This window comes from Thamnophis elegans, chromosome 3 (genome assembly GCF_009769535.1).
Source record: "Thamnophis elegans isolate rThaEle1 chromosome 3, rThaEle1.pri, whole genome shotgun sequence".
Taxonomy (NCBI): domain Eukaryota; kingdom Metazoa; phylum Chordata; class Lepidosauria; order Squamata; family Colubridae; genus Thamnophis; species Thamnophis elegans.
Genome location: NC_045543.1, coordinates 34,030,186 through 34,056,902, shown reverse-complemented (window position 1 = coordinate 34,056,902; position 26,717 = coordinate 34,030,186). Strand labels below are relative to the sequence as shown.

At 37.6% G+C, this 26,717-nt stretch overlaps 1 protein-coding gene across 3 annotated transcripts in view; it reads left to right on the top strand.

The window, feature by feature from the left end:
- The window catches only part of COL6A2 (collagen type VI alpha 2 chain), a 66,787-nt gene that overhangs the window by 17,174 nt on the left and 22,896 nt on the right, over positions 1–26,717 (top strand). For all 3 annotated transcript variants that reach the window (XM_032212880.1, XM_032212879.1, XM_032212881.1), the window contains exons 6-25: positions 1,623–1,676; positions 3,290–3,334; positions 5,868–5,894; positions 7,719–7,745; positions 7,835–7,879; positions 8,661–8,714; positions 12,112–12,174; positions 14,290–14,352; positions 15,089–15,178; positions 15,833–15,895; positions 17,533–17,595; positions 19,351–19,413; positions 19,992–20,054; positions 21,684–21,734; positions 22,845–22,880; positions 23,321–23,383; positions 24,183–24,245; positions 25,153–25,188; positions 25,532–25,577; positions 26,474–26,626. In XM_032212880.1, the coding sequence (XP_032068771.1) occupies positions 1,623–1,676; positions 3,290–3,334; positions 5,868–5,894; positions 7,719–7,745; positions 7,835–7,879; positions 8,661–8,714; positions 12,112–12,174; positions 14,290–14,352; positions 15,089–15,178; positions 15,833–15,895; positions 17,533–17,595; positions 19,351–19,413; positions 19,992–20,054; positions 21,684–21,734; positions 22,845–22,880; positions 23,321–23,383; positions 24,183–24,245; positions 25,153–25,188; positions 25,532–25,577; positions 26,474–26,626 (1,168 nt within the window). The remainder of the gene's footprint in view (positions 1–1,622; positions 1,677–3,289; positions 3,335–5,867; positions 5,895–7,718; positions 7,746–7,834; positions 7,880–8,660; positions 8,715–12,111; positions 12,175–14,289; positions 14,353–15,088; positions 15,179–15,832; positions 15,896–17,532; positions 17,596–19,350; positions 19,414–19,991; positions 20,055–21,683; positions 21,735–22,844; positions 22,881–23,320; positions 23,384–24,182; positions 24,246–25,152; positions 25,189–25,531; positions 25,578–26,473; positions 26,627–26,717) is intronic.

The window sequence follows — 26,717 nt, the reverse complement described above, 5'->3', positions numbered from 1 at the left end:
CTTTTCCTGATTATATTTCATTTAATACTACTACTTCCGATATTAATTTTTCCTTTTTGGGTTGTAGGGAAAGGATTAGTAGACAAATTTATATAATGATCATTCTTCTAATATACAACTTTCTGTAGTACTGTCTATGTTGTTCCATAAGTTTTACATGAAATTATTGAGCAAAGTACAATAGACTTAATGCCATAATTGATGAGTCAACTTTTGCTATGATTGTACCAGATGTTTACATTCATGATTTAGACAGTTGCATAACTGAGAATTGCAGTCTATACCCTATAAATCTGCATAGTTGAGAACTATACAGCTACATGGTTCTGTAGTATTTGAAGACATGTTTGCTGTATTTAGAATATAAGCACTTCATTGGCAATTCAGCTTCTTACATATTTGCAAAGAGAAGTATGTAAAGAAGCAAAAGTAAGTTTTCTAGCCTAAAATCCTATATTCTCTTTTCTGGAACAAGTGACCTTGAACTTTGCTTCCAAAGGCTGACATCAATGTTCTTTGGCATTTTTAAAATAAAAAATTAGAAATGCTCTTGCAGGATCAATCTGCTGAGACATTTCAAGAAGCTTAGGAAATTGGCCAGAAAACTTTGGACTCACTTACAAAATAACAGCAGGCACATGGAACCTTAGTATTATGGGTCCTATACATATATACATACATAAATACATAAATACATAAATACACAAATACATACATACATACATACGTATGTACGTACATACATACATACATGTATTTAGAGTTACAACCCCTGGTATTTATCAGCACAAATACAACACACACACACACACACACACACACACATATACACACACACATAGATAGATAGATAGATAGATAGATAGATAGATAGATAGATAGATACATACATACATACATACATACATACATAAATAAATAAATAAATAAATAAATAAATAAATAAATAAATAAATAAAGCACATATACAACACAAATGTAGTGGGCAACATAAAAAATGGTTTTCTGCCTGGATGGCTCCCAGAGTGAGCTGATAGACAGAAAAGGGAAGCAGTATGCTCCCTCCCATATTTGGGCATACCAGGGGTTGTGACACAATACGTATACATATACAATATACAATATACAATATACAATATACAATATACCATATACCATATACCATATACCATATACCATATACCATATACCATATACCATATACCATATACCATATACCATATACCATATACCATATACCATATACCATATACATATACATATACATATACATATACATATACATATACATATACATATACATATACATATACATATACATATACATATACATATATATATATATATATATATATATATATATAATATACAGTACACTCCTAGTTTCTACACATAGACACACACACACACTTTTGTATACAATCAGTGCTTAGTGAACAGCTTTTAGATTTGGATGGGATTTCTTCCAGATTTGTAGGTAGGACAAGAAGCACGGCATTGAATGCAATATGAAAAGCCTGAGCCAACAAGCACCATGAAATGATGTGTGAGCGTAAGAGTTCATTCAGCTTTTTGTTTTATGGGAAATCTCTGAATTAATTATTTTCTTTTTTTACTTTTAGGGTGCAAAAGGGAACATGGGGATTCCAGGCTTTCTTGGGCAAAAAGGACGACAAGTAAGTAACCGGAAAAAGGGAGAATTCTAATAAGTACTATACAATTGCTGTTTCTTTGAACATGGAGTACACAAGGTCATATTGAATCAGACTCTCACCTACACACCAATTTTTGGATGGCATTTAATTCTAAAATTAGGCTGTGATAATCAGTATCTGAATTCGTTTGAGAATGTTCAGTCAGTATATTATTTTGGTCATAGGATTTTCAACTCTCTTTAATGAGAATTTACTTATTTAAATAATCTGTGTACATTCATTTATCACGCTGCTCTAATCCCCTTCATAAAGAAAATCAAAAGCTTCCATTTAATTTTTCTTTTAGATCATGATACAGATTCTCTCTTTCCTTTTTTCCTTTAATAATTATAGAAGTTTAAGTGTAATGCATCAGATTTCTAAATACAGATTAGATCCTGATTAGGGGTCAAAGAATTAAAACCCATTTTAGCCATACTGGGTAGGGCGCTTTCCAGATTAGGATTTCCCACACCTAAATACGTACTTTAAATAAGATTCATACCATTGTTGTTAAAAACCTTGCTGGGAATGGTCTATGCTGAGAGTGGCTGAAGGAGTAGAGAGAAAATCCACAACCCTATGTCATATAGCCTCTTGGCTTTTAGTCTCTATTTAATCTTTGTTGAATTTTAATTTTTTAATATTTTCTGTTTATCATTTTGTAAGCCTTCCAGAATCACTTCAATAGTGAGATAGACATGTTGTTATATTGATGTCAGCCTATAGTCTGTGTGCGCTAACAGAACATTTCCACTCAATGCAAAAATATGCCTGTCCTATATAGGGCAATGTTAGTACGGATACTGAAGATATGTATGTCTTTATTATCAAACAAGAGGCTGAAAATTTGGGTCCATCTTATACACTGAATGCAGCATTTTTTTGCCTCCCGAAACCCCGCCCCTTCACCAAAATGGAGAATAGGTTTGACCCAGATGTTATGCTGTAATGTGATGTGACTTTCCTTGAATAAACTTCAGTCTCATGCAGTTTATCATACATTGGTTGATAATTCTGGCAATCAGAACTTTTGAATGGAAAGGGAAGATGAGGAGAAAGTGTATATTTGACTCTCCAACTTGCTAATGTTAAGCACAGCTTAACAATACACCAGAACCAAGCAGTCTTTTTTACAATGTGTGAAAGCAGTTTTTATAGTTTGTTCATGCTGCTTGCTTTCATTCCACACTGACCTCTAATAAACAAAACCTTTGATGTAGTTGAATGCAATGATAGGATAAAAGAAATATATTCATTGATGCATCTAAAAACTATAACACAATTCTTTCAACTCTTTTAAAATATGTTTGTCATATATGTTTATTCAGTCTAGAAGCAGAAACAATCACTAATACATTGCTATTCCAAATGTAGCTGCCGTATGTTAATCATATTAAATTCACAGGTAAATATATATAGTATTGCAACCATAATGTAAATTGATAAAATTGGTGTAATTAATAATATTGCATAATGCAATTATTGCCTTTTTCAAATTAATGTAAGCAATACGTATTATTGCCTGCCTAGGGTAAATGAACATATTTTGCAGATTACGTCAACTAATAATGGCATTTTCTTTTTACATATAGGGTGATCCAGGAATTGAAGGTCCAATTGGACACCCTGGACCTAAGGTAAATAATTTTGGGTCTCACTTATAAGCATTTGTTCTTGTACTTAGAACTTGACCAAATAAGAGGTTTCCAGAGAGCGGGAGAGAAGGAGCGGGGCAGGGGAAGAGACAGGGGGAGGGAAGAGGGAGGGAGGGAGAGAGAGAGAGGGAGGGAGGGAGTGTGTGAGAGAGATCTTGGTAGTAACCAGTAATCATTAAAGCTGCAGAAACCAAATTTATTTTGAGTTTCAAAATAGGACAGATATTTAACTCAAGAAAATGGTTGCTGGGCTGATGAGATATCCATTCCTTTATACTGTTCAATATCTAAAAAATCCTGAATTAGAAACAATTAATTCATCTTAGTGAGAAGAAAAAGATTTATTTTATTTAAATTTATTTATTAAATGTATTCATTAAATTTGTATATTAAATGTATTCATTAAATTTGTATATTAAATGTATTCATTAAATTTGTATATTAAATGTATTCATTAAATTTGTATATTAAATTTATTCATTAAATTTGTATATTAAATTTATTTATTAAATGTATATTGCCGCCTTACATAATTTAAAACCACATTAAAAACAATAAAAGAATAAAAGAATCCCAATAAATTAATATAATAAAATCACCTCCCACCCAGCATATCACACGATTCATTTAATGGGCTCCATCCCACTCTAGGTTCCCAGATGTGGAACTTCCAGTGACGTGCGATGAGGTTTATGACTGGTGAGACAAAAAGAAAGAAAGCGGCTTTTGCCTGCCCCGCAGCTATGTCTGACATAGAGGTGGGACCTCTATGTCAGACAGAAGCGGTGGGGCACTTTCTTTCGGCTTTTGCCCTGCAGGGTGGGCAAAAGCCGAAAGCAAGCGCCCCGCAGCTTCTGTCCTGCGGGGTGGGCAAAAGCCAAAAGCAACCGCCCCGCCGCTTCTGTCCTGCGGGGCAGGAAAAAGCCAAAAGAAAGCCCCCCACCACTTCTGTCTGACATAGAGGCGTCCCGTGCCCCACAGCTATGTCCGACCCAGCTGTGGGGCGCGGGATGCCTCTATGTCAGACAGAAGCGGCGGGGTGCTTTCTTTCAGCTTTTGCCCTGCGGAGCGTCCCAAAGCCCCAGCCTCTATGTCTGCCATAGAGCCTTTGAACGCCCCGGCGCTGTGTCCGCCATAGAGACAGGCCACGTCCCGCCTCTATGGCAGACACAGCGGCAGGGCTTTGGGCTGTCCAAAAGCCCCGGCGCTGTGTCCACCATAGAGGCTTTTGGACGCCCCGACGCTGTGTCTGCCATAGAGGAAAAACTTCCTTAGACCAACAGAAGACTTTAAAAGCATAGAGGACCTATGGAAAGCTTCAAAGAATCAATGCTGGATGGAACCAATGGAGGACCTATGGAAAGCTTCAAAGAATCAATGCTGGATGGAACCAAAGCCGCCCTGCGCTAGAGGCAAAAGTCACCCTGCCGCTATGTCCAAAAGCCCTGCTGCTATGTCCGACATAAAAAAAATGCCAGCCTGCACACCAGCAGAGGCGGGTAAAACACACACACACACAGACACACACAAATTACTTACAATAATACAATTACTTACAAATTACATTAATTTTGAATTCCTCCCCCTCCCTCTGACCCACATACCTTTTCCAGCTGTTTCACAGAGGATTTCAACTCTGTTCTTGTCTGCCATGATGAAAATGTAAAAATATAAAAGGAAAAAGGCAAGAGCTGCTGAGGTCAGGCTGGATTAGCTGCTGCCAGTGTCCCCAATGGATGACTTTGCTTAACTGTTTAAAAAAGCCTCTTTAAAAAGTGCCCTCTACAGGAGGAGGCGAGAGAACCAAGTGCCTCATTTATATAAGGAATTTTTCGGCTTTTAACCCTTGCTTAACTCTGCTCGAGTGATCATAAAGATAGACTAAATGAGGCACATGGTTCTCCCGCCTCCTCCTGTAGAGGGCACTTTTTAGAGGCTTTTTTAAACAATTAAGCACTAAGCAGAGTCATCCACTGTGACTCTGGCAGCAACTACCTTAGCCTTTTTCCTTTTAATTTTTCTTTTCATCGTGACAGTGGTGAGGCCCTGCCTCCCCTGACTGCACGTCACTGGGAACTTCCCTCCCAATGGCATTGATGAAAGACATGAACTATGTCCCAAAAAGCGTCAACTGAAATACTGAATGATAGAAAGAAAATGAAAAGTTGTGTGAATTCAGTAGAGAAATTAGAAAAGATTTTCTGAGCACTGAAACAAAAAATGAAAATGTGAAAACCTGCTGGAAATCAGATGGGAATCGCTTGCAAAGCATGACTCTTCCACAGTAACAGCCTTAAGTGTATAATCTAAGCCAGGGACCAAACAGGAGGGCAAGACATGGGAGAAGATACATTGAGGCATGTTGGGGGAGCATAAATTCCAAACTAATCATTTACTTAAATGTATTTATTTAAATGAACTACTTAACAAATCTAAGTCAATTCACTCTAGTCAGAATAGCATATCAGAACTAAGACTATACTATATCCATAAACACTTTTTGTTTCTTTTCCAGGGTATTGCTGGTGTAAAAGGAGAAAAGGTAAGGTAGTGTTACACATTCAGAAAACTTTGGGAAGTGTGCTTTATAATCGGAATGCTTTATTTATTATAATTCTGCATTTCAAGGAGAGCCCTGTGCAATGGGTCCCCTGTCACCTTTCCTGGAGATAGAGGCAAAAGGCCTTCGGCTGCATGCAGAACCTGCAATCCTGGGTTGGGCTGAAACAAGCTCCTGCAATGCAGGGGAACCTCTGCTACTAGGACAGAGCAATGCTTTGGATGGGAAGCAGAAATATATTCTCTACAGCTCTTTCAACCCAAAGCAGCTTTTTCTGGGTTGAGCTGTTACTCAGCTATGGAGCTCCTAGGAAAAGAAGTAGCTACTGAAGCAGTGGCAAAGAGGTGCTCTGAAGATCCCCCCATATGCCTGAAGCACTTTTGGTTTTCATATTGGAAGTGTTCTATCCTAAAGGTAAAAGATAAAAGTTCCCCTCGCACATACGTATGTGCTAGTCGTTCCCAACTCTAGGGGACGGTGCTCACTTCCATTTCAAAGCCGAAGAGCCAGTGCTGTCCAAAGATGTCTCTGTGGTCATGTGGCCGGCATGACTGAACGCCGAAGGCACACAGAACGCTATTACCTTCCCACCAAAGGTGGTTTCTGTTTTTCTACTTGCATTTTTAAATGCTTTCAAACTGCTAGATTGGCAGAAGCTGGGACAAGTAACAGGAGCTCACTCCATTACACGGCACTAGGGATTCGAACCACTGAACTGCCGACCTTTCTAATTGACAAGCTTATCTCATCTTAGCCACTGAGCCACCGTGTCCCCCATGTTCAGTCCTACTCACTACCCAATAAGCAATGGTCCTGTGCTTTACTGAAATGCTCTTAAACTGCAGTTGTGTTTTGCTTTTAATATTGTGTTTTTAATATTGTGTCTTTAATATGTCCTCCTGGGTTCGGCTCCAAGTGGGGAAAAAGACACTGGAGGCATGGAGGCTGCTTAGAAAGATGTTTTAATGGTGGACAGGACCGCATGGCTTGAAGTCTTGGGGGAAAAGGTGATCCCATGCTTCCAGGTGTTGGGTGAAGAAGAAGAAGGGCTGAGGGAGTGGTTTGCAGGTCTTTTTATAATCTGTTTGGCCCCACCTATCTGCCTCCTGCTCCTGTGCAAGAAATGTATTCTGATTGGTTGTCAGACTCACATGGGGCCATGCAGGGGCAACTCTCTAGGCTGAGTCCAGGTTTGGTTGAATTCTCAAATGCCATGTGGTCAGTTGAGTAAAGGGCCAATATTATCATACCTTAATCCCATCCCCCTGGAGCTGAAGGGGACAACTCTTTATAATGTAAAGGGACTAGATCATGCTTTAATGGCTCATGGACAAAGTGGGTGTGGGCAGGAAGCTGCAGGGAGAGTTACTTTGTCTTTTTGAAATATGTTTCTTCCTTTTCACATCCAGAGAAATATTCTGCCTTTTCAATATTTCCTAGGGTATTTCATTTTTCTGGGAGACGGCTGGGTGATAACTTCCTACAATTGTCTGGCTAATTGCTGGGATGTTACTTATATTATCATTTGTGACTTCCTTATTGTGAGCCACCTTGGTAAAACTTCTATCCCTAAAAAAATTCTTTTTCACCCAATTGGCCAGACAGGACTTAACATTGCAACAGAAGTCTTGTGGTGGGCATAGGAGTGGGGAAGACCTTCCATGTCATTTATTCTAGGATAATATTTAGTGACACAGAATTATTTCACTCTGTCCCAAATTATTTCTGATAATATAATAATTCTGTTGTTGCTTTTTTTAAAGGAAGCAGGGCTTGATTCATCTTGTTTTCTTACATCCTTTGTAGGGAGAGTTTGGAACAGATGGACGAAAGGTAAGGTTTGACAGAGGAACTTAAGACACTATTTCACTATTGGTCTTATGGAAGAAGCTGTCTCTAATGCATTTGGTCTTTGATTTCAGGGAGCTAGTGGTGCTGCTGGAAGAAATGGCACTGATGGACAAAAGGTAGTGTTGTTTTTAGCACTATAATGTTAGTCTTTTGTTTATATTGATAAAATGCCTTTTTAAAGGAGAATGGGCTCCCTAAATATAAGCTTTAATTAGCAATCTAAAACAGGAGAGTGGCCCAGACAGATCATTAGTTTTCCCTTTCATTTTGTAACTTTTTGTAATTCATTGCTTGTTGCCAAGTTCTTCTGTCTCATTCCTGAAGTTCCCTAATATCCACATCCTCATTTCATTTAATTTAATTGGAAGAAAATAACTATTTAATTTATAGAAACAGTCATTTGATCTGTCTGAAAATTTGTCAACGCCATGTTGTGTATTAATCCCGAATAGTTGAGATGCATCCAAAATTAGTGGAGCCCCATGAGTTATCACCTTATTACCCACAACTTTTTTAGACTTGAGTTACTGCTCTTCTCTTGGCATTTGGCCTGTAATCATTTGCTGCTATTGTAAATCAAAGTAGGGCATTTCCTGGAAAACAGGCTTCAGACAACTTCTCAGCCTTACTTTTTGCAGCTTACCAGGATAACGCTATTAACATTCAGTGGACAACTGACAAATTCTATTACAATGACTTTTTTTTTTAAAAAACCCTCTTAAAATGAATTAAGATTTAATATAGATGTTTTATACTTATGTAACCCCTGGGAGGATGAAAAAATAGAAATGCTGATATACGGTCTCCTGCCATGCAAAGAGAGTTGGACTAGATTCTTCCACCCCACTCCTGTTTAATGTACCTCACAATCTCTCCTTTTATATCTAATGCTTTCAGGGCAAGATGGGGCGGATTGGACCTCCTGGCTGTAAGGGTGACCCAGGTGAAAGGGTAGGAGTGCTTTCTCTAACTATGTCAACTCTTTTTTCATACTCTTATAAAATTTATGCAAAGGAGATTATTATACTCAAAGTGTCTTGGAAATTTTATGGATGACTATCTGATAACCCGGCGTTGTCTGGATATTTATTTATCCTAATCCTGTATTACACAGGAAAAGCCCTCATTTCGGCAACAATTAAATTAGTTACAAATGTTTTCCCTGTGCCCCCAGAAGCGTCAAGGAAAGTGATACCACCTTGTTGTTTTGCTAGCTGATCCATGATCATTTGGCATGCTTTTTTCTGATCTTGATTTAGAAGTGGCTTCTTGTCCATGATATTTGCACTAAGCTGTTTGATGTTGTAGTTCTTTTCTTGTATGTAATCTGTGTGAAGTATGTCGTATCAATCTCACAGTGGTGCAGGCAGGCTGAGTTGCAGTAATGTTTTATTGATCATGGCCATATATTTGTCCTCAAAATAATCAAAGCCTTGTTGAAAATGTTTGGACCAAATGTAATTTTTAATGTTGGATTTTTCCCCCTTACCAGAGGGAACCCCCTTGTGGAGTACTGTGAAGCTGATACCATGGCAACTCCACTGCTCTGTACAGTAGAAGTCATTTTACAGCAGTATGGTAGAAGTCATTTTAAGGCACAACAGGCTGTATCTTAACAGAACACCTGCCCTTGAGGGGTGTTAGGGGTTATTCCCACAGTATTTGTTTCCAGAAAGTAAGTCATCTGTGTACCAAGTTTGATTGAAATTGCTTGAGGCGTTCCAGAGTTATGCTGGAACATACACGCACACAGCGCAAACTCTGGCTTAGATATGTTGATGACACTTTTGTGATTTGGCCACAAGGGGAAAGAAAAACTGGACAACTTCCTCACACATCTCAACAGCCTACACCCCAAAATACAATTCACTATGGAAATAGAAGCAAACAACCAACTTCCCTTTCAAGACGTCCTAATCTACAAAAAACCCAATGGCTCCCTAGGACACACCATCTACCAGAAAAAAACACACACCAACCACTACTTAAATGCACAATCCCATCACCATCCTGCACAGATCAACTCTGTAGCCAAGACCCTCATCTCCAGAACCAAATGCCTAGCCGACAAAGACCACCTGAAAACTGAATTACACACTCTCACAAATGTATTAATCTCCAACACATTCCAAAGAAAAACAATTACTAACCTAATCCAAAGGGAAACTCCTCCCAAGAACCGAGACGCAGAACAGGACAACGGCATCGCCCTCCTCCCTTACATCAAAGGCACTACAGATAAAATCAGCAAAATTATCCACAAACACAATATCAAGACAGCCTTCAACACTGACCCAAAAATAGCCAACATCTTAAGAAACCCCAAAGAGAAGATCCAGCTAAAAAACCAAGGAGTCTATGAAATACCATGCAAAATCTGCCCTGCAACATACATAGGACAAACGAACAGGAGAATAAATGCACGCATTGCAGAATACAAGAACGCAGTCAGAAAAAAAGAAAAAACTTCCTCCCTTTTCCAGTACCTTAAAGCTACAGGACATGAAATTAATTTTGAAGAAACCAAATTAATCTCCAAAACTGAACACTTCAACAAGAGAATAATTATGGAAGCTATCAAAATAGAGAAACACCCACACAACATGAATAAACATGACAAACAAGCCCCACCCACCACCCAGGCTGTTACAACACAAAACAACAACGGACACACAGCCAGCACCAATCAGCACCAATCTACCAATCATAATACAACCACACAACCAATCAATCCACTTACGGAAACAAAGCCAGCACTCCACACATCCCCACCAAGTTTTATAGAAAGATGGCAGCTCCGACCATGCTTTAAGCTGAAAACACCAGTCTGAAGATGACGAGTGAGACCTTGCCGAAACGTTGCCAAGAAAATCTCAATCTTACACGGGAAAATACCCGAATACAATAAGACCAGCATACCTACACCCATGAAAATCTACGAAGATAGATAGATGATAGATAGATGATAGATAGATAGATGATAGATAGATAGATGAGAGAGAGGGAGAGAAAGAGAGAGAGAGAGAGAGAACTTTATAAAAGCTTACCTTGAAAATAAATTAAACAAATGTCATTGGTTTGTTTATCAATAAAACAAATAAAAACCTGAAACAAGAAGGTGACTTTTATTAACAAATTCTGTACAGCTCTTCAAGGTGAATAATAAAGTACAGTGATGCAAAGTGTTTTGAAAGAGCGCTTTCAGAGTGTACAAGCGAATTAGTCAATGAATTAATAGCAGACAGAGGAAAAAAGACTAACCAATAGAAATCCTTTAGGAAAAAGTATTCAATAATATTTAATGCACCATGGATATATAGTTTATGCTTCTTTCCAGTTGCCTGTAATCATTCAATCATAATACTTTAACATCTACCAACAATCACATCTGTATACAGCACACTTAGTAACATTAGTCAAACTGCTTGTACCATAACAGTGCAAATTCAAGTATGTATCCATGGGTGAGATAAAACTTGTCTTCTCTTTTTAGAGGCAATGTGCACAACTTACTTCGTTTTGACATGATTTGATAATATTTTTCTGCTTTTTGCTTTAGTATTAGCTGACTGGGATATGTTTAGGATGATGCAGATTATAAGTGTAAAAATAACAACAATAAGTATTACATATCGGCACCTCTGGTATGTGACTAATTGCAGAATGGTAGGCAGTATTAGCAATTGCTGGGTCCTAAGTCTGTTCTTCTCAAAGTTCACAAATATTACCATCTTTTCCATTTTTACTTTAAAATAATGATCTATTATGAATGTGTCCAGTTCTCAGCATTCTTTTTAAGTTCAGAATGTGATTTACATCATTATGCTGAATAGAAACCCTGAATTTCATTAAAGTTCATAAAACGTATTAAACTTTTGCTTACCTTTTGTACAGAAGACACGGGAACTAGTTTTAGTTTGGAAAGTAAAAGGTTTAACATAGTTTGGGTTGTTGGCAGAACTGATATGTGAGCAAAGCCATCATGTTTACTACTACGCTGGATTCCATCCTCAGCATTCAGATTTACACCATATAATTCTGAGAAGGATGAAATCTACAGTACCTCTAAATATCTGTGCAGAGACTTTTTACATATTTTTCTATTATACTGCCACCAAATAATTCCATTTAGATCTTATCTAAATTCCCTCAGATGCATTTCTAAAATGCCATCTATTTAAAGCATGGAAAAAAAATAAGCATCAGGATGAATATTGTGAGATGTTTTCACCGTTATGATATCTACAGTCACAGAACATTTTCCTGTTGTTTATATTCTACTTTCCTAAATGAAATAGCTTCTGACTAAGTCCTCCCGCACCCACCCACCCCCCGCTCTTTCTTTAAGGGTCCTGATGGCTACCCAGGAAAACCTGGTGATCAAGGACTACCAGGAGAGGAAGGAATAAAGGTCTGTACTATTCCATACTGGCAGAGACTAAAGTCAGCATGACAGAGTCAGGAAGAGTAAATTCAAACAAGGGCAGTAATGAATCTGGGTAATTTCTCAGTTGAAAAACTTTCTCAAGTTATTTAATTTAGAAAAAGGATAGTGAAAGGAAATGAACATGGTAGAGATTTGTTTAAAAAATATTTTTTAGAACTTTGGGTTACAAAGTAGGAAAACAAAAGGATGTTGCTCTTCACTCAGGGAATCCTAGGGCTCTGCTGAGATTTGGAATGGACCTCCAAAAGGTGCTTCTCAAAGTGTGGGAATACCAATGGTCCTTTTGCAGCCTCTTAAAAGAGCTCTATACTTTTCTTCGACTGCAGAGCACCTTCAGAGGGCAAGTCTGGTGAGAAGACAGGCAGCTTCTCTGCAGCGTCACAAAGTAACTTACATGTTTGCTCTGTTCAATTGATTTTACCTTTATATTAAAACAAATCTTATGATGAGTTTTAATATGTAAAAGGAGCTGGAAATTCTGAACAGTAAGGTAACAAAAATGCTGTTATCAATAGGAAGAGAGCTAAGAGCCAATTAGAGAACATTTTTTCTTGCATGCCTCTTTCCATTTCCCAGTTGCTAATTTTCCCATGGGTGAACTGTTTAATTGGGAATTCAAATCCATCTTAATGTCAGACTTGTCCTGATTTGAGCATTTAGGGTTAGGATTAGGGTACCCTCAACTCCACATGTTTGAAATGAAAGGTTCACTTTTACTAAAGTCAAAGGGTTGCACTGTAAGCAAAGCTGGATCTGAATGTTGCTGCACAAAGCCTGCAATTTTTCCACTCCCCTGGCCCTCTGCATGACCTGAAATTGGGGAAAGCTGCTTTAGATGCATCTCAGTAATTCTGGCTGCTTAGGAAAGAGGCAAGAGAAATAAAACAGGCTTCCACTAAACATCTCTAATGAGTTCCTTGAGGGTGGCATGAGCCAAGGCACAAAGTTTGGCTCATTTTTTTTCCTATCAGGAAATGTTTTATTGCACAAAATTAAGTTTTCCAGAATCTGAAGTGGGAGAGGAATCTTATTACCTATTTTGTTTCTATACTTATGTATATCTCTCTTAGCCTAATCCTAATTCTGCTCTATTTTTTTCTTATCTCTGTGGTCTTCTATCTCTATGTTCCTCTGTTGATAATTGCTAATTTTATGATGGATGTCTCAGGCCATAGATTATGACTTGGAGAAAATTGCATTGACTGGTAAAATTTGGGCTCACTATAAACCAAACTATTCTGGTTGATCAATTGCAAATTCTTCTTTTTGTTCTCTCTTTTGTAGCTTAAAAGTAAAGTTAAAAGGTTTTTCCCCACCCCTAATTTATGACTTCCAGGATGAATAGGTTTTCCTGGGAGGCCTTCTTCTGAAAAACATATTTATTCCAGAATAACACTGCCTTTGCCATACCTCCTTACCTTTTTGGTAAATATAGTTCCACTAACTTGTACAGTCCTTGTCTATTTGAGAGGATCAAGTTACAGTTGCTTCCCTTTCAGCCTAGTTTTTAGAGACAGTTTTGCCCCCTTCAAAGTACACTGCTGCTCCAGCCACTTTCCTCAGATCAGGCTAGATGGATTAACCTTTACTGTATCAATTTTAGGTAGGAGTTACTTATTACATCTTCGCTTCCTTCTGACCAAGTCATGCTGGAGCATCTCTTTTACTGCTGGGTTTCACTGGCTGCTGGTCCAGGTTCCAATCATTTGTTCCTTGCTAGTTGCCCCTTTCCTAACCATCTCTTCCCATCTGGTGCTCCTTTGCCTGCTCCTGGACCTCTGAATCTGGTGTGTCCCGTGCCAGCCCCCTCTGCTCCTCTCTCTCTCTTCTCTTCCATCTAACTTTTGACTTAACTTCCCTTTTCTCCGCACTTGCAATTTCCTTCTCAGTTTTCAACATACATCCTTCTGCTGGGTGTGACGGTGACCATAGCAATGTTTGATTGGAAATAATTTCATTTTGATTCCAGTATATGTGTATGCATGCATGCATGCATATGTAACTAAAACAACTATAACTATAACAACTGTAACTGTAACAATTATAATTAAATTCTAACTTATGTACATCTTGTTTCAGGGAGATCCTGGCCGGCCTGGCAAACATGGCCCACCTGGTCCCAATGGGGAAGTCGGAGGTTCTGTATGTAACATTGTGACTTTTCTGAAATAATTAAATTCTTTGCACTACAGAGCCACTCGCAGACTGTAGTGCATCAGTACATGATTTTAAAATACGGATATGATATATCTATCTATGCTCCTTTTATAGCAACTGTAAAAAGTTAGGAAAATAGAAGCCTTGATTAGACTGAACTAAACCTAAACTTATCTCCTGTAGTAAACCCCCAAATGTTAAGGGGAACATTCATTTATATTTGTATTGGGGACAACTACTTATTGGAAGTATGATTGAAATGAAGTACCTAAGAGAGTATGTGCTTCCAAACTGCAACATTTGCACTCTCTCCAGTACAAATTTCACAATCTCCATTATTGATTCAACTCTCTAACATTGTGCTTGAAACTATCTGCAGGCAGATGGTCTGAAGGTAAGCATTTTCCAGCAATGCTTTTCTTGGAGAGACTTTCTTCTAACCCGCTGTTTTCAGAGCTGCATTTAGCAGGACTAAAAAGAAAAATAAACAACTGGTTAAAGAAATCTAGATAGACCCCTTAAAATGTGGTCCTTCCATCCAGATGAAAATTAATTAATGATCTGTATTACAAGAGACAGGAAACAATTTTGCAAAAACCGAACATTTGGAAGTGTGGGTCAGTGTGATCAAATCAGATAATCCTCTGGAGCACTACCTTTTGTTGTGCAAAAGTCTTTTCTAACAGGTTTTGTTTCTATTGTTTTTATTTTATTTTCAAAGGGACCAAAAGGATACAAAGGAGAACCTGGTCTTCCGGGTGCCAAGGGAAGTACAGGTGGCAAAGGACTTGTGGGACCAAGAGGAGAAGCTGTAAGACCATTGATGCTTTCTAGCTTTGCTTTTTTTAATGCTTTTCAGAGGCAGCCTGCATTACAAGTCTTAAAAGATACTCAGAAGGGTAATACTTCAGAGCTGCATGTAGTATCTAGATGCTGGTGCCAGACTTTGGGGGTCAGTTTTCTTTATATAATACCTTGTGAAACAATTCATGGTATCAATCATAGAAAATTTGGAGTTTCCAATTTCTTTCTTTTTATGACATTCAAATGTAATCATGTAAAAATGTACTATAGTGTCTGATCCTTAGTTTTCTGCCTTAATATTTAAATTTTAATAAAATGTCTCCTCTTGGCACATATTAATGGATGAAATGCACAGAAAAAACAAATAGGAATTGTTTTAATTTTAAAATAAACACATTGTCTTCTTCTTCCTCTTTGAGAACTGATCCACCAAAAGCTATATATTAAGTGCAGAAATCTTAAATTTGAAAGGTTGCATTGGTCTGAATTTTGCTCTAGTTCATTAATAAGCAAATGCTTTTATTTGTCTTTCCTTTCCTGGTAGTATCTTCATGTCTTAAAATGGAGTAGGTACTCTTTGTGCAGCTGTTTAGCATTTCAGTGAAGTAATCCACATTTGAATTTTGATTTTTTAAAAATAATTTTACTCTGTTTTGCTTAGGGTCGTCGTGGTGATCCTGGAGACATAGGAACACCTGGAAACCAAGGATCCAAGGGGGAAAAAGTAAATTCAACAAGTATCCAAAACAACTGATATAAACCTTTTCAACACTAGTGCTTAAAAAAATATATCTTGGGAAAGGGAATGATACATGTAGATTTCTAGTGGAAATGAATAAGCTATTTAAAAAAAAGAACCAAAGGTTGTATGAGAAAAGTTTTTCCTTGCTTCCTAAAGAGACTTGTTTGATTCCCAGTCCTTGCTGGGTGTCCCAACTGTGATTCTAGGAAGATAAAGGGAGCTGTTACTTATGATATTTTGCCTTTATTAATTTTCCAGGACACATTGGTGAATTTTATTTCTTAGCTGGAGTTTTTAACATGGTGCTGATAGACTTCAGTCAGTTCACCAGTATATTTCTTGGCAGCTGCCTGCTTGATTTGACTTTTAAAATTTAACAAAATAATATTGGGAAAGTGACATTCTGCAAAGCAAAGTTCCAGCCTCCAGAATTATCTGACTTCCGTGAGCATTCTTTGAAAATAAAAATGGAGCATAGTGGCAGCTGGTCCACAAAACAAGAAAAGGATAGATAAGGAGAAGCCAATGGGGGACAGGAGAAAGAGGTAGCATCTTTTTCCTCCTGGCAAATTAGCATTTTATACTTGGCCATGCCCACTGTGTTTCACAAGGCCCATTATATCTTCTGAAAGTTTTAAGGACATCCATTGACTCAAATGTCTGTAAGCCCTTTTGAGGCTTTTGTCTTTATTTTTAAGAGCCATGGTGGTGCAGTGGTTAGAAAGCAGTACTGCAAACTACTTCTGCTGACTGCTGGCTGCCAGCAGTTTGGCAGTTTGTGTCAGGTGTGCCTCCTTCAATAACCAAGAAAGAAAACCCCCAACTCCATTTGAGTAGAGATAAAAGTACTCTTACTGGATATGAAATGAAAGCAGCGAAAGAAAAGCAAGATCTGAGTCAAAAAGGCACGGACGTGAACATATCAAATGTTTACCCAGGACCCTCCCCCCAATTACCCCAACCCAATATCCAATCTGCAACTCCCAGAGGGGTCATGTGTGGTGCATCTTCAAAAGGCCTCATTCAGTTGGTATGCAGAGATGGTTGACCTTGACCAAGGCCAAACATGAGCCATCAGCATGCGCAGAAGGTAGTGAGAACAAAACTTCCTTCATGCTAACTTCTCCAGTACCAGCAATTCTCCTCCCCAAATACCACAAGCCCCCACCCTCCCCGTTTCTATGGCAGCCAATAGCAAGCAAGCAAAGTAGAGGCTGACAGTTTGAGTCTCACTGACTCAAAGTTGACTCAGCCTTCCATCCTTCCGAGGTCGGTAAAATAAGGATCCAGATTGTTGGGGGCAATATGCAGATTCTGTAAACCACTTAGAGAAGGCTGTAAAGCATTGTGAAATGGTGTATGTCTAAGTGCTATTGCTATTGCTATTTTTAGTTATGATTACCTGTTGCAATAAATAGGGCAATAAACAGATTTAGAGATCAATAAGAAAGTAGCGAAATATTAATCCAGGTCCCCAATGTTTACCTTACATTAAGGTTTAAATATTTAATTTATGGGTGGATGGATGTCTTTCTGGAGTTTTCTCTCAGTTATTATACATAGTAAGCTACAATAGAGTTGAAAGCAATAACTAATATGAATTATTTCTTTATTCATAGGGAGATCCTGGTTCTGAAGGACAAAGGGGTCTACCAGGAGAAGTTGGAGAGAAAGGAAGAAATGTATGATAGAATATCAGTCAATGCCACTCCGCACCCCATTTAGACTTCTCTAGTCACTACTTTAAAAGTAGATTGAAAAAGGTTTCCCTATTATTATAGATATTTACATATTATTGGTTTACTAGAATGTGTGCGACCACTAAAATATCCTGGCAAAATGGCACTTTATTGTGTTAAATGTAAAAAACTTTGATGCTCAATTCCTGACAGAAGAAAATAAAGATGGTAGGGTAGGGGAAAGAAGACAAGAAGTCCAGTCACAACTATCCACTATTAATTATACTATTTAATAGAGTTGATGGGAAACAAAAATCTGGAGCTTTCTCTGAATAACTTTTGTCCTCTAAAATTTTATGGATAACGTTTAATTTTTAATTGTCTGGATAACTTCTGTGTTCTAAAAATTGTCCTCTATGGATTCTTCACTTTCACCCTGAATGTCTTGCCTCCTTGTTCACACAACTTTCTGACACTGGGTCTCCTTTCCAACTGGGTTAATATTAATGTTTAATATTTCAATTTTGAGGCTCTAAGTAGTTTACAGTTTAAGAGTTAGCTTTAAAAGAAACTATCTTTTAACACAATTAAAAGAAACAATATACTTCATTGTGAGGTATGCATTCCATATGATTAAGGAACCTCAAAATCAAGAATCCTGATAGTCTTTGCTAGCTGTTAACACATCTTTCGTAGTATGTATTTACGGAAATATAGTCTAAAGACTGCAACGTTATCTAATAGAAATTGTTCTTCCTTATTTGTTGTTGCAATGAAATTTAGTGACCATTCAAAGTTACAGCGGTACTGAAAAGAGTAAATTATGATCAGTCTTAAACTTATGACCATTATAGCATCCCCATGGTCATGTGATCAAAATTCAAGCACTTGACATCTGGCATGTATTTATGACAGTTGCACTGATCCGGATTCCTGAGATCACAATTTGCAACCTTCCCAACTGGTTTCCAACATTCAAAGTCAATGGGAAAGCCAGATTGACTTAGCAATTCACTTACGTTTCACTTAATTGCAGTGATTCACTTCACATTCACTGTGGCAAAAAAGGTTGTAAAATGGAGCACAACTCATTTGCTTAGTAACAAAAATTTGGGGCTCCATTGTGGTTGTAAGGACTGTGGTTGTAAGGACTGCCTATATATAATAAATAAATAGGCTCATTTTCACTTGTTATGACCAGCGATGCACTTCACACTTTGTTACCACCAATTCGCTGCATGTACACCCCCTTCGCCAGCGCAAGTGCCCCTTCCAAGTATGTATCTGCCCTTCCGTTGCATGTGCTTTGCTCGCACACGTGCCTTCCACAACTGAGCCCGGCCTCAAAAACATGCCTAACTAGGACGGCATAGAGCCAGGGCGGGTGGACAGGCCCACCCATGATTTCCACTCCCGGTTGCTTAATTGCTTTGGACTCTTTCTAGAGTCTCAACATCTTTTTATAGTGTGGTGACCAAAACTGGATCCAGTATTCTAGGTATGGTCTTATTAGGGCTTTATAGGGTGGCATTAGTACCTTACTTGATCTTGATTGTATCCCTTTGTTAATGCAATTTAGGATTGCATTGACTTTTATGGCTGCTGCTGCACACTGCTAGCTCATATTTAACTGGCTGTCCACCAAAACTCCAAGATCCCTCTCACAGTTACTGGTATTAAGCCTGGTTTCACCCAGTCTATATGTGCATCTGATGTATGGGATAGCTCTGACTGTTCATCTCACATTTTGTTTCACAGGGAGATCAAGGACCACCAGGCCAGCGTGGTTCACCAGGTTCACTGGGAGAAAAAGGCAACCCTGTAAGTTTATCTAAGCATATTTACAGGATACAGCTATTAACTTGCTCCCTGTGTTGTTCCAACAAACAGCAAATAAAAAAAAATACATTTTCTTCCCCGTACAAATTATTTCAGTCAAAATTAAAAGCCTTATTCTTTGCTTCTTGCTATAGATTTCACTTGTCCGGTTTTCCCTGTTTTCCCAGTTCACAACATCTCTGGGAGGATCCAAAATCTATTACTCTTCTTTTATTATTTATTAGAATTGTCCCTAGTAGCCCAAGAGAATAAACACTAATAGCACTTCAAATGATGTGTTGTATCTGCATTTCAACTTTGGGAAAAGTGTTTTTTTGAATTTTTGTTAATGTGTATTTTTCTGTCTCGCTTAGGATTTGAGTATAATTCGATTATAATTTTAATTATTACATAGTATTATAATAAGTAATGCAGTCTTCACTAGAAAAAATGATGCAGATAGCAAGGGATTGAAACAATCAGAAAAGATCAATGATTAAGCCAGAGATTTTAGCATGCTACACCTGATCATTCATTTCTATGTTCCATCTCTTTGTTTTCTCTCCACTTTCTGTTTGCAGGGCTCACCTGGAGGTCCTGGGAGAGAAGGTGAAAGGGGCGATATGGGGCCTAAAGGACCCAAGGTAAGGCCTGTAGCTACCAGGAACAGACTTAGGTTTGCTCTTGTTTGTTTTGTAATATCAACTTGATTTAATCAGCTAAGACAGCCTTGTTTTAAGCCCATGTTCAAGACAGAGGGGATGTTTTGTCATTCACCATGTCTTTCTTGAACATTCAGATTCATAGCATTTTTAATAAATTGTTCATTATCTTTCAGTCGGTGTTTCTTGCCAACTGAATTGGGTTCTTCTATACTGCTTGCTCATTAAAAGCCAGAAATGGGTTCCTACCAGTTTGCACCTATTCGGTAGAACTGGTTCGTCAAATCTACCGGACCGGTTAGAAGAGGTTCCACCAGTGGACCCGAAAAGCAGGCCACATCTACAGAAGAGGTTCCAAAAAATTTTGAAACCCACCACTGCTAAAGGGTTAGGGGTGCAAGGATCTTGTAACTTGACAGCTTTAAGACTTGCATGCTTCAATGCCAGAGTTCCTGAGCCAACGTGACTGGAGGATTAATTCTGGGAGTTGAAGTCCACAAGTCTTAAAGCTGTCAGGTTTGAAGACCCCTAGTTTTTTTTTCTAAAGGGTTAGGGGTGCAAGGATCTTGTAACTTGACAGTTTTAAGACTTGCATGCTTCAATGCCAGAGTTTCTGAATAGCTACTTGGACCGACCTAAGTACTAATTCATAATTTCATATCGGTCACATGGGCGGCAAGCCACTCCCACAAAGGAGGCCACACCCACAGAGTAGGTTCGAACAATTTTTGAAACCCACCACTGTTAAAGACCTATTAAACTTAAAAAGGAAAGTCAGTTTGATATAATGATTGAGGATAGAAACAAGAGACTGTGAATTCCAGTACTGTCTTAGGCATGAAGTCATCTGAGAGCTTTGGGGTAGTCACTCTCTCCTAGCCTTCGGAATGAGAAGCAATGGCAATAGCAAACCACTTCTCAAAAACCTTGCCAAGAAACCTGCAGGGACTTGTCCAGGGCACGCACGCGCACACACACACACACACAGACAAAGGTCAGGAAATTATTTTTTAATGGCGGTCATGAACAGATTTAGTTGTAAAAAAGTTTAAATCAACATTAACTATGATTTCTAAAATATTAATGTTGATAAACATAAAGTTGATTAGATTTTATATTTCTTATTGAGGTTTTTTTGAGATTATACCTAGTAAGAAGGTTGTTATTTCATTTTGAATTTAAGTTTTCTGCATTGTACCATGCATATCTTTCCAGTACTTTTGATTTTTTTAAAATGTGTCTACCACTTTTGGTAATTTTTTCTTCTGTTTCCAGGCATTTCAATTGTCTATTATTGTATGTTTTCTTTATCGTGGAAATTATTGAGGGTGTTGTATACCAAGTATAAAAAATTTGGTACTAACTTTCTTCCAGATTATAAAAGAAAGCTTGGAGTTAATTTTATGGAATTGGTGATATTATGCATGTTGCAATATAATTAAATCTATGTAATCTGCCAGAGTCATTAAACTTGGTGGTATACAATTAATTGTAATATATAAATAATAAGAGCTAAGCTCAATTGTCATTCAAATTAGTCAGAAGCAAACTTCTGGAATCTTTTATATGAAATGTTTGAATTGTATCTTTATTTTCTTGTTTTAATCATAGGGTGATAGGGGAAGACCTGGATTAAGTGCACCTGGTCCCAGGGGAGCCCGGGTATGTTTTTATGGTGTGGTATATTTATATTAATTCTTAACATAAAGAGCTTCCCAGAACAAAGCAGAAGCACTATTAGAAAAGTTCATTTGTGGAAAAATCCATGAGAAAGTCTCTTCTCTGTCTTTTATTCACCTACTTATATTTTTAATCCTTCCAAGAACAGCGGTTTCCTCGCTGGTTTAGGAACCAAAAATCTCTCTCTTTGGAAAGGCAGAGTCATTTACATTTACATCCTCCTCTTTTGAACTTCTTAGAATGTTCCTGCAAACATGCAGGAGCACGGTTTTCTGACAGTTTCAGGAAATGCTGCCAAATTTAAAGCTGTAAAAACAATATCCTTGTGTGCATATTTATTGTAAAAGATAAAAACACAAGAGAGGCCTTATCCTTCTTTTAACATTTACTAAAATAAACAGAGCCACCCCTCCCCCGCTGCCTTCCAATATTTTCTAAAGAAATTAATCTCCTTTTCCCATCTCTTTTGCTCACGTCATGGATAAGTGAAAGAAATGATGTGAAAAATATAGCAAAGCATTGATTAAAAACATACAACAGAAAATAATTTTCTAATTAAGCAGTTTTACAATGATTTTCCTTTACAAGTAGATGAAAGAATTATCTTTGCAACAGATTATTTTAAATGCAGATCCATTTTAAAAAATGCAAAAAAATTAATACTTAAATGAAAGAGCAATTAAGAAAATGTTTTATATACAACTAGCATACTGTATACTTTAAACTTTTATTGTGAGGTACAGAATATATTTTTGAATGTTTAAGCCATATACATTCAATTCAATGTCCATTGACAGAGAAAACATCGACAGACCATATTTAGCCATAATAGGTACATTGTATGTTATGTGAACCAAGCAAATTGTGTCTTATTCAATGATTATTAACTATGATTTAATATGTTGTGATGGATTCAGTTTTTTGAAATATTGTTCATCAGATTTTATTACTCTCATTCTTCATTTCTCTGTTAACTAATCTAATGATTTAATTTATTGATCACCATATGAAATTTTATGCTATACTTTCTTATATTTGAACAAATCTATGGCAAGACAAAATGAAAACTGGGACACTTTTCTCTCTTTCTAGGGTGACAAAGGTGAAAAGGGTCATCCAGGCCCAGAGGTATTGTACACTTATGTACTTGCTTTTGCTAATAAATTGGACATTAGGTGATGTCATGTTATTTTCCTTCATTTGTTGAGGAACTGATCCCAGAAGCAGCTATGAGAACTGGCAGGAGGAAGGTATAGGTAGCGTCCATAGTGGAATTGCTCTGGGGTCTCTTGAGTTGCCAGTAGCAACTCAAGCCACAAGATTAATACCAGTATTTCTCTGCCCAGCAACTTTAAGAGGTGTGGACTTCACCTTTCAGCAACCACCTCCTGCTGAGATGTTCTTCTCACAAACTTCTTTTTATTTCCATTTAGCTTAAGCCCTTAACTGAATCAGGCAGAACCCTCTTTCTGAAGGAATAATAGAGGAAAATGAGGTATTGAGAAGAAAATAGTGAGCTGTAGAGGAAAATACAAAACAAACTCTTCTTTATACCATTTTTGAGACAGGGTGCAAGAGGTGACCTTGGACCAAAAGGACTTAAAGGGAAAAAAGGAGATCCAGGTGATGATGTAAGTAGACTCTTGATCTTACATTCTCTAAACTGTTTAATAACTTTCACCATTTGAAGACTAATTTAATATTCTGATTTAAAAAGCATTTGCTGTGTGCTCTTCCACTGCTCTTTGGCTTATCATGGGTTTAGCTAATGATAAGCTGATATTTCATAATAGTAAACTCATATCTTTTATAAACTTACAGGCTTCTCTCCTAGGCTTTAAATTATACTGTTGCCCACGTAATCTTAAGAATTAGAACATCCCTTATATCTCATATATAATTGAATATACCCTTATAATTATTGTATTGTATGTAGATAATATGTATATCATATACTTATGACAAGGAGATTTAAACACCAGAGAGCTTGTGGTTCCAGATTTCTCAGGCCTTTGGTTAAAATACAGTTGCAAATTTTACTGGGGTACTATGTATGTTTCCTGCAATGGTTATAATATTTGAAGCCTGTTGGATTTTCTCAGAATTCTTTAATGAATTATAGATTAGAAACCTAATTTAAATGTTGTACTGGTTGGGAACTGTTTGCCTCTTGGCTCCATTTCTGCTTAGGGCTGAAATGATCTTACAAGGGTTTTTAAAAACACTGCAAATGATGTGTATGTGTGAGAGAGAGAATGAGGGGGGAGTGGCAGAGAGAGAAATAATTATATACCCAGAGAGTTATAAATCCCCTTTAAACCCTCTTTGAAACAATATAATCTGTATCCAAAGAGCTGTCATTCATTTTCTGTATTCTTCAGTAAAACCTTCTTCATTCACTCCTTTAACTGCATTCCTCTGTCTCTCTAGGGAGGTGTTGGCCTTCCAGGTCCGCCTGGATCCAGAGGAACAGATGGTGAACCTGGACCCGAGGTATTATAGTTGTGCATCAGTTGTGCATGGCTCCCTTCCCTTGGGGTGAGGCATTTGAGCAATCCCAAACCAGAGAAGCAGGAGGCAAAAGAAATGACTACCTTGATATCCCCAGTAATGTGCCTTTGTCCCTAAGATGGGAAGAAAGTATGTCACTTTCTAAGCTCTGACAGCAGTCCATTTACTTTATGTCTGCAGAGAGGTTGGTAATGGTGCTGCCAGCACTGCAAGTAACATCCATTACTTACTGTAGGCTGTAAAAAAAAAGCAGACCAGGTAGAGATGTCCTTTCCCCTTTTATTTAGTGCTTACCTCAGGATTTCAAGGAGAAGAATTTGTATGCTGAGCCCCCCTCCCCCATTTCCTTGTCCTTTGAACACAAAGTTGCATCAGAAGCACTCTGACATTTTGTCATATTTCTATTGCTCTGTTCCTATTTATATCTAATTTATTCCCAACAACTATTTTTGCCTCTACCAAAACACATTCAGTCCCTCAATCAAAACCATCTCATTACTCTCATATCTGCTACTGTCTCTCATTCAGGCCTTTGTATAAAAAATAATCAAATCAGTGAGACTTTTAAATCTATCTGTTTGCTATGTATACACAGAAATAGATTTATGCTTAAACCGCATGTTCGTGTTCAAAGCAAATAAACCTTTTCCTAAGTTACTTATCAGCAAAACTGTGACATCATTCACAATCATTCTTAAGCCTCTGAATGATGAATTTTTATACATGCCATGATACATTTTCTATGCTCTCCTGCCTTAATTCTACTTATTTAAAGCAACACTTATATTTCCAAAAGCTAGTGAATATTAAAATATATTGCAAGTGGATATATTATTTTTCTTACATCCTGAAATCTCTGAAAGGTGGATTCCATCATCTTCTTTTCTAGGGTGATCCTGGTCCTCCTGGAGATCCTGGCCTAACTGTAAGTCAAGAACATTTTTTATACTGCATGCTCACTTTGGTCACTTTGCTGCCTTTATTGTATCAGTGATAATTTGTTGTGAGCTATGAAAAAGCACAGCAAATGCTGCTTCACACTATTTGGCATAATATAAATTATAATCAGAAGCTGATTTTGTTTGATATACATCTTAATGCATGTACTCTCTTATCATGTTTTGTTGAAGATAGGCAGATATTTGTGGACTTATAGTCTTACAATAATGGAACATTGGAATGCACATTACAGTATAATATTTATAATAATCTGCTGATGTCCATGTATCTCTTGCATGCATAATAATTGCTGTTGTTGTCATTGATAGGACTGCGATGTGATGACCTACATCAGAGAGACCTGTGGCTGCTGTGGTTTGTTGAGAGTCTTTGCATGATCTTCATTTAGAGCAGAAGGGTTCTCTGAGAAGGGAGAAATTATACCATTTTGATAGGGGAAAGTTGCCATCATATAATAGTGTTCTTCAGTTATTTAATGGCTAGGCTAATTTTTGACAGTTTAGGATAGGACTAATAGCCCTTACATCAAAAGAATTTGCAGATCTGTAGATGACTCTAAGCAGTAGATTTGTTTTTAATTCATTGCAAATAGGCAGAAATAGTCACAGTTCCATGGATATGTGCCTAATGTAGGAAATAACCCAGAAGGATATTATTTATTTGTTTTGTTGTTACTTTAAAATTATTGGCCATTAACTTAGAAAGGATGCATTTGGAAGTGAAAGAATATACTTTTACTTTTTTTTCTGGGATCTGAACTGACATCATTATTCACTCTGAACTAACAATGACTGACCAAGCTACTTAATTAATGCGATCCAGCATTTAGCTGTACCAGGAGCTTAAGCTTCCAAATGCCAAGCTTTAGACTATGTTGGAAGGGACAGTTTAGAAGCACAGCTTTGCCTGGGGACACATGGCCTGGATAATCTATGGTATTGCCTGACTTTCTGCATTTTGTATTCTAGTGCCCTTGCATCACTATCTCTCACCATTCTTATTAGCCATGTTGACTGGGGGGACTAGGGGGAACAGGACAACATATTTAGAGAATACCAGGTTGGGGAAAGCTAGTTTAGCAACCACTCAAAATGTTAGCTCCTGGTTTGTTCACATGTGCAGTATTCAAATAGGCTTCAGGAGGCTCCATACTTTAAAATACTTCTCAGTTATTTGCAGTGCATTGTTGTTATAGTTCTGGACTCATTTTATGGTGGTACTCGTTACTATTTTGTCTTCCTTTTTCATAGATTGTGAGAAGCGGTGTGGTCCATTGGACATTGTCTTCGTCATAGACAGTTCAGAGAGTATCGGCTACACCAACTTTTCCCTGGAGAAAAATTTTGTTATCAATGTGGTGAGCAGGCTAGGGTCCATTGCCAAAGATCCAAAATCTGAGACAGGTCAGTAACTGACGATTTCTTCTTACAGCTGAATATTCTCCATAGCTGCAATGATCTCCGATACGTGTATGATGACATATACTTTTTTACT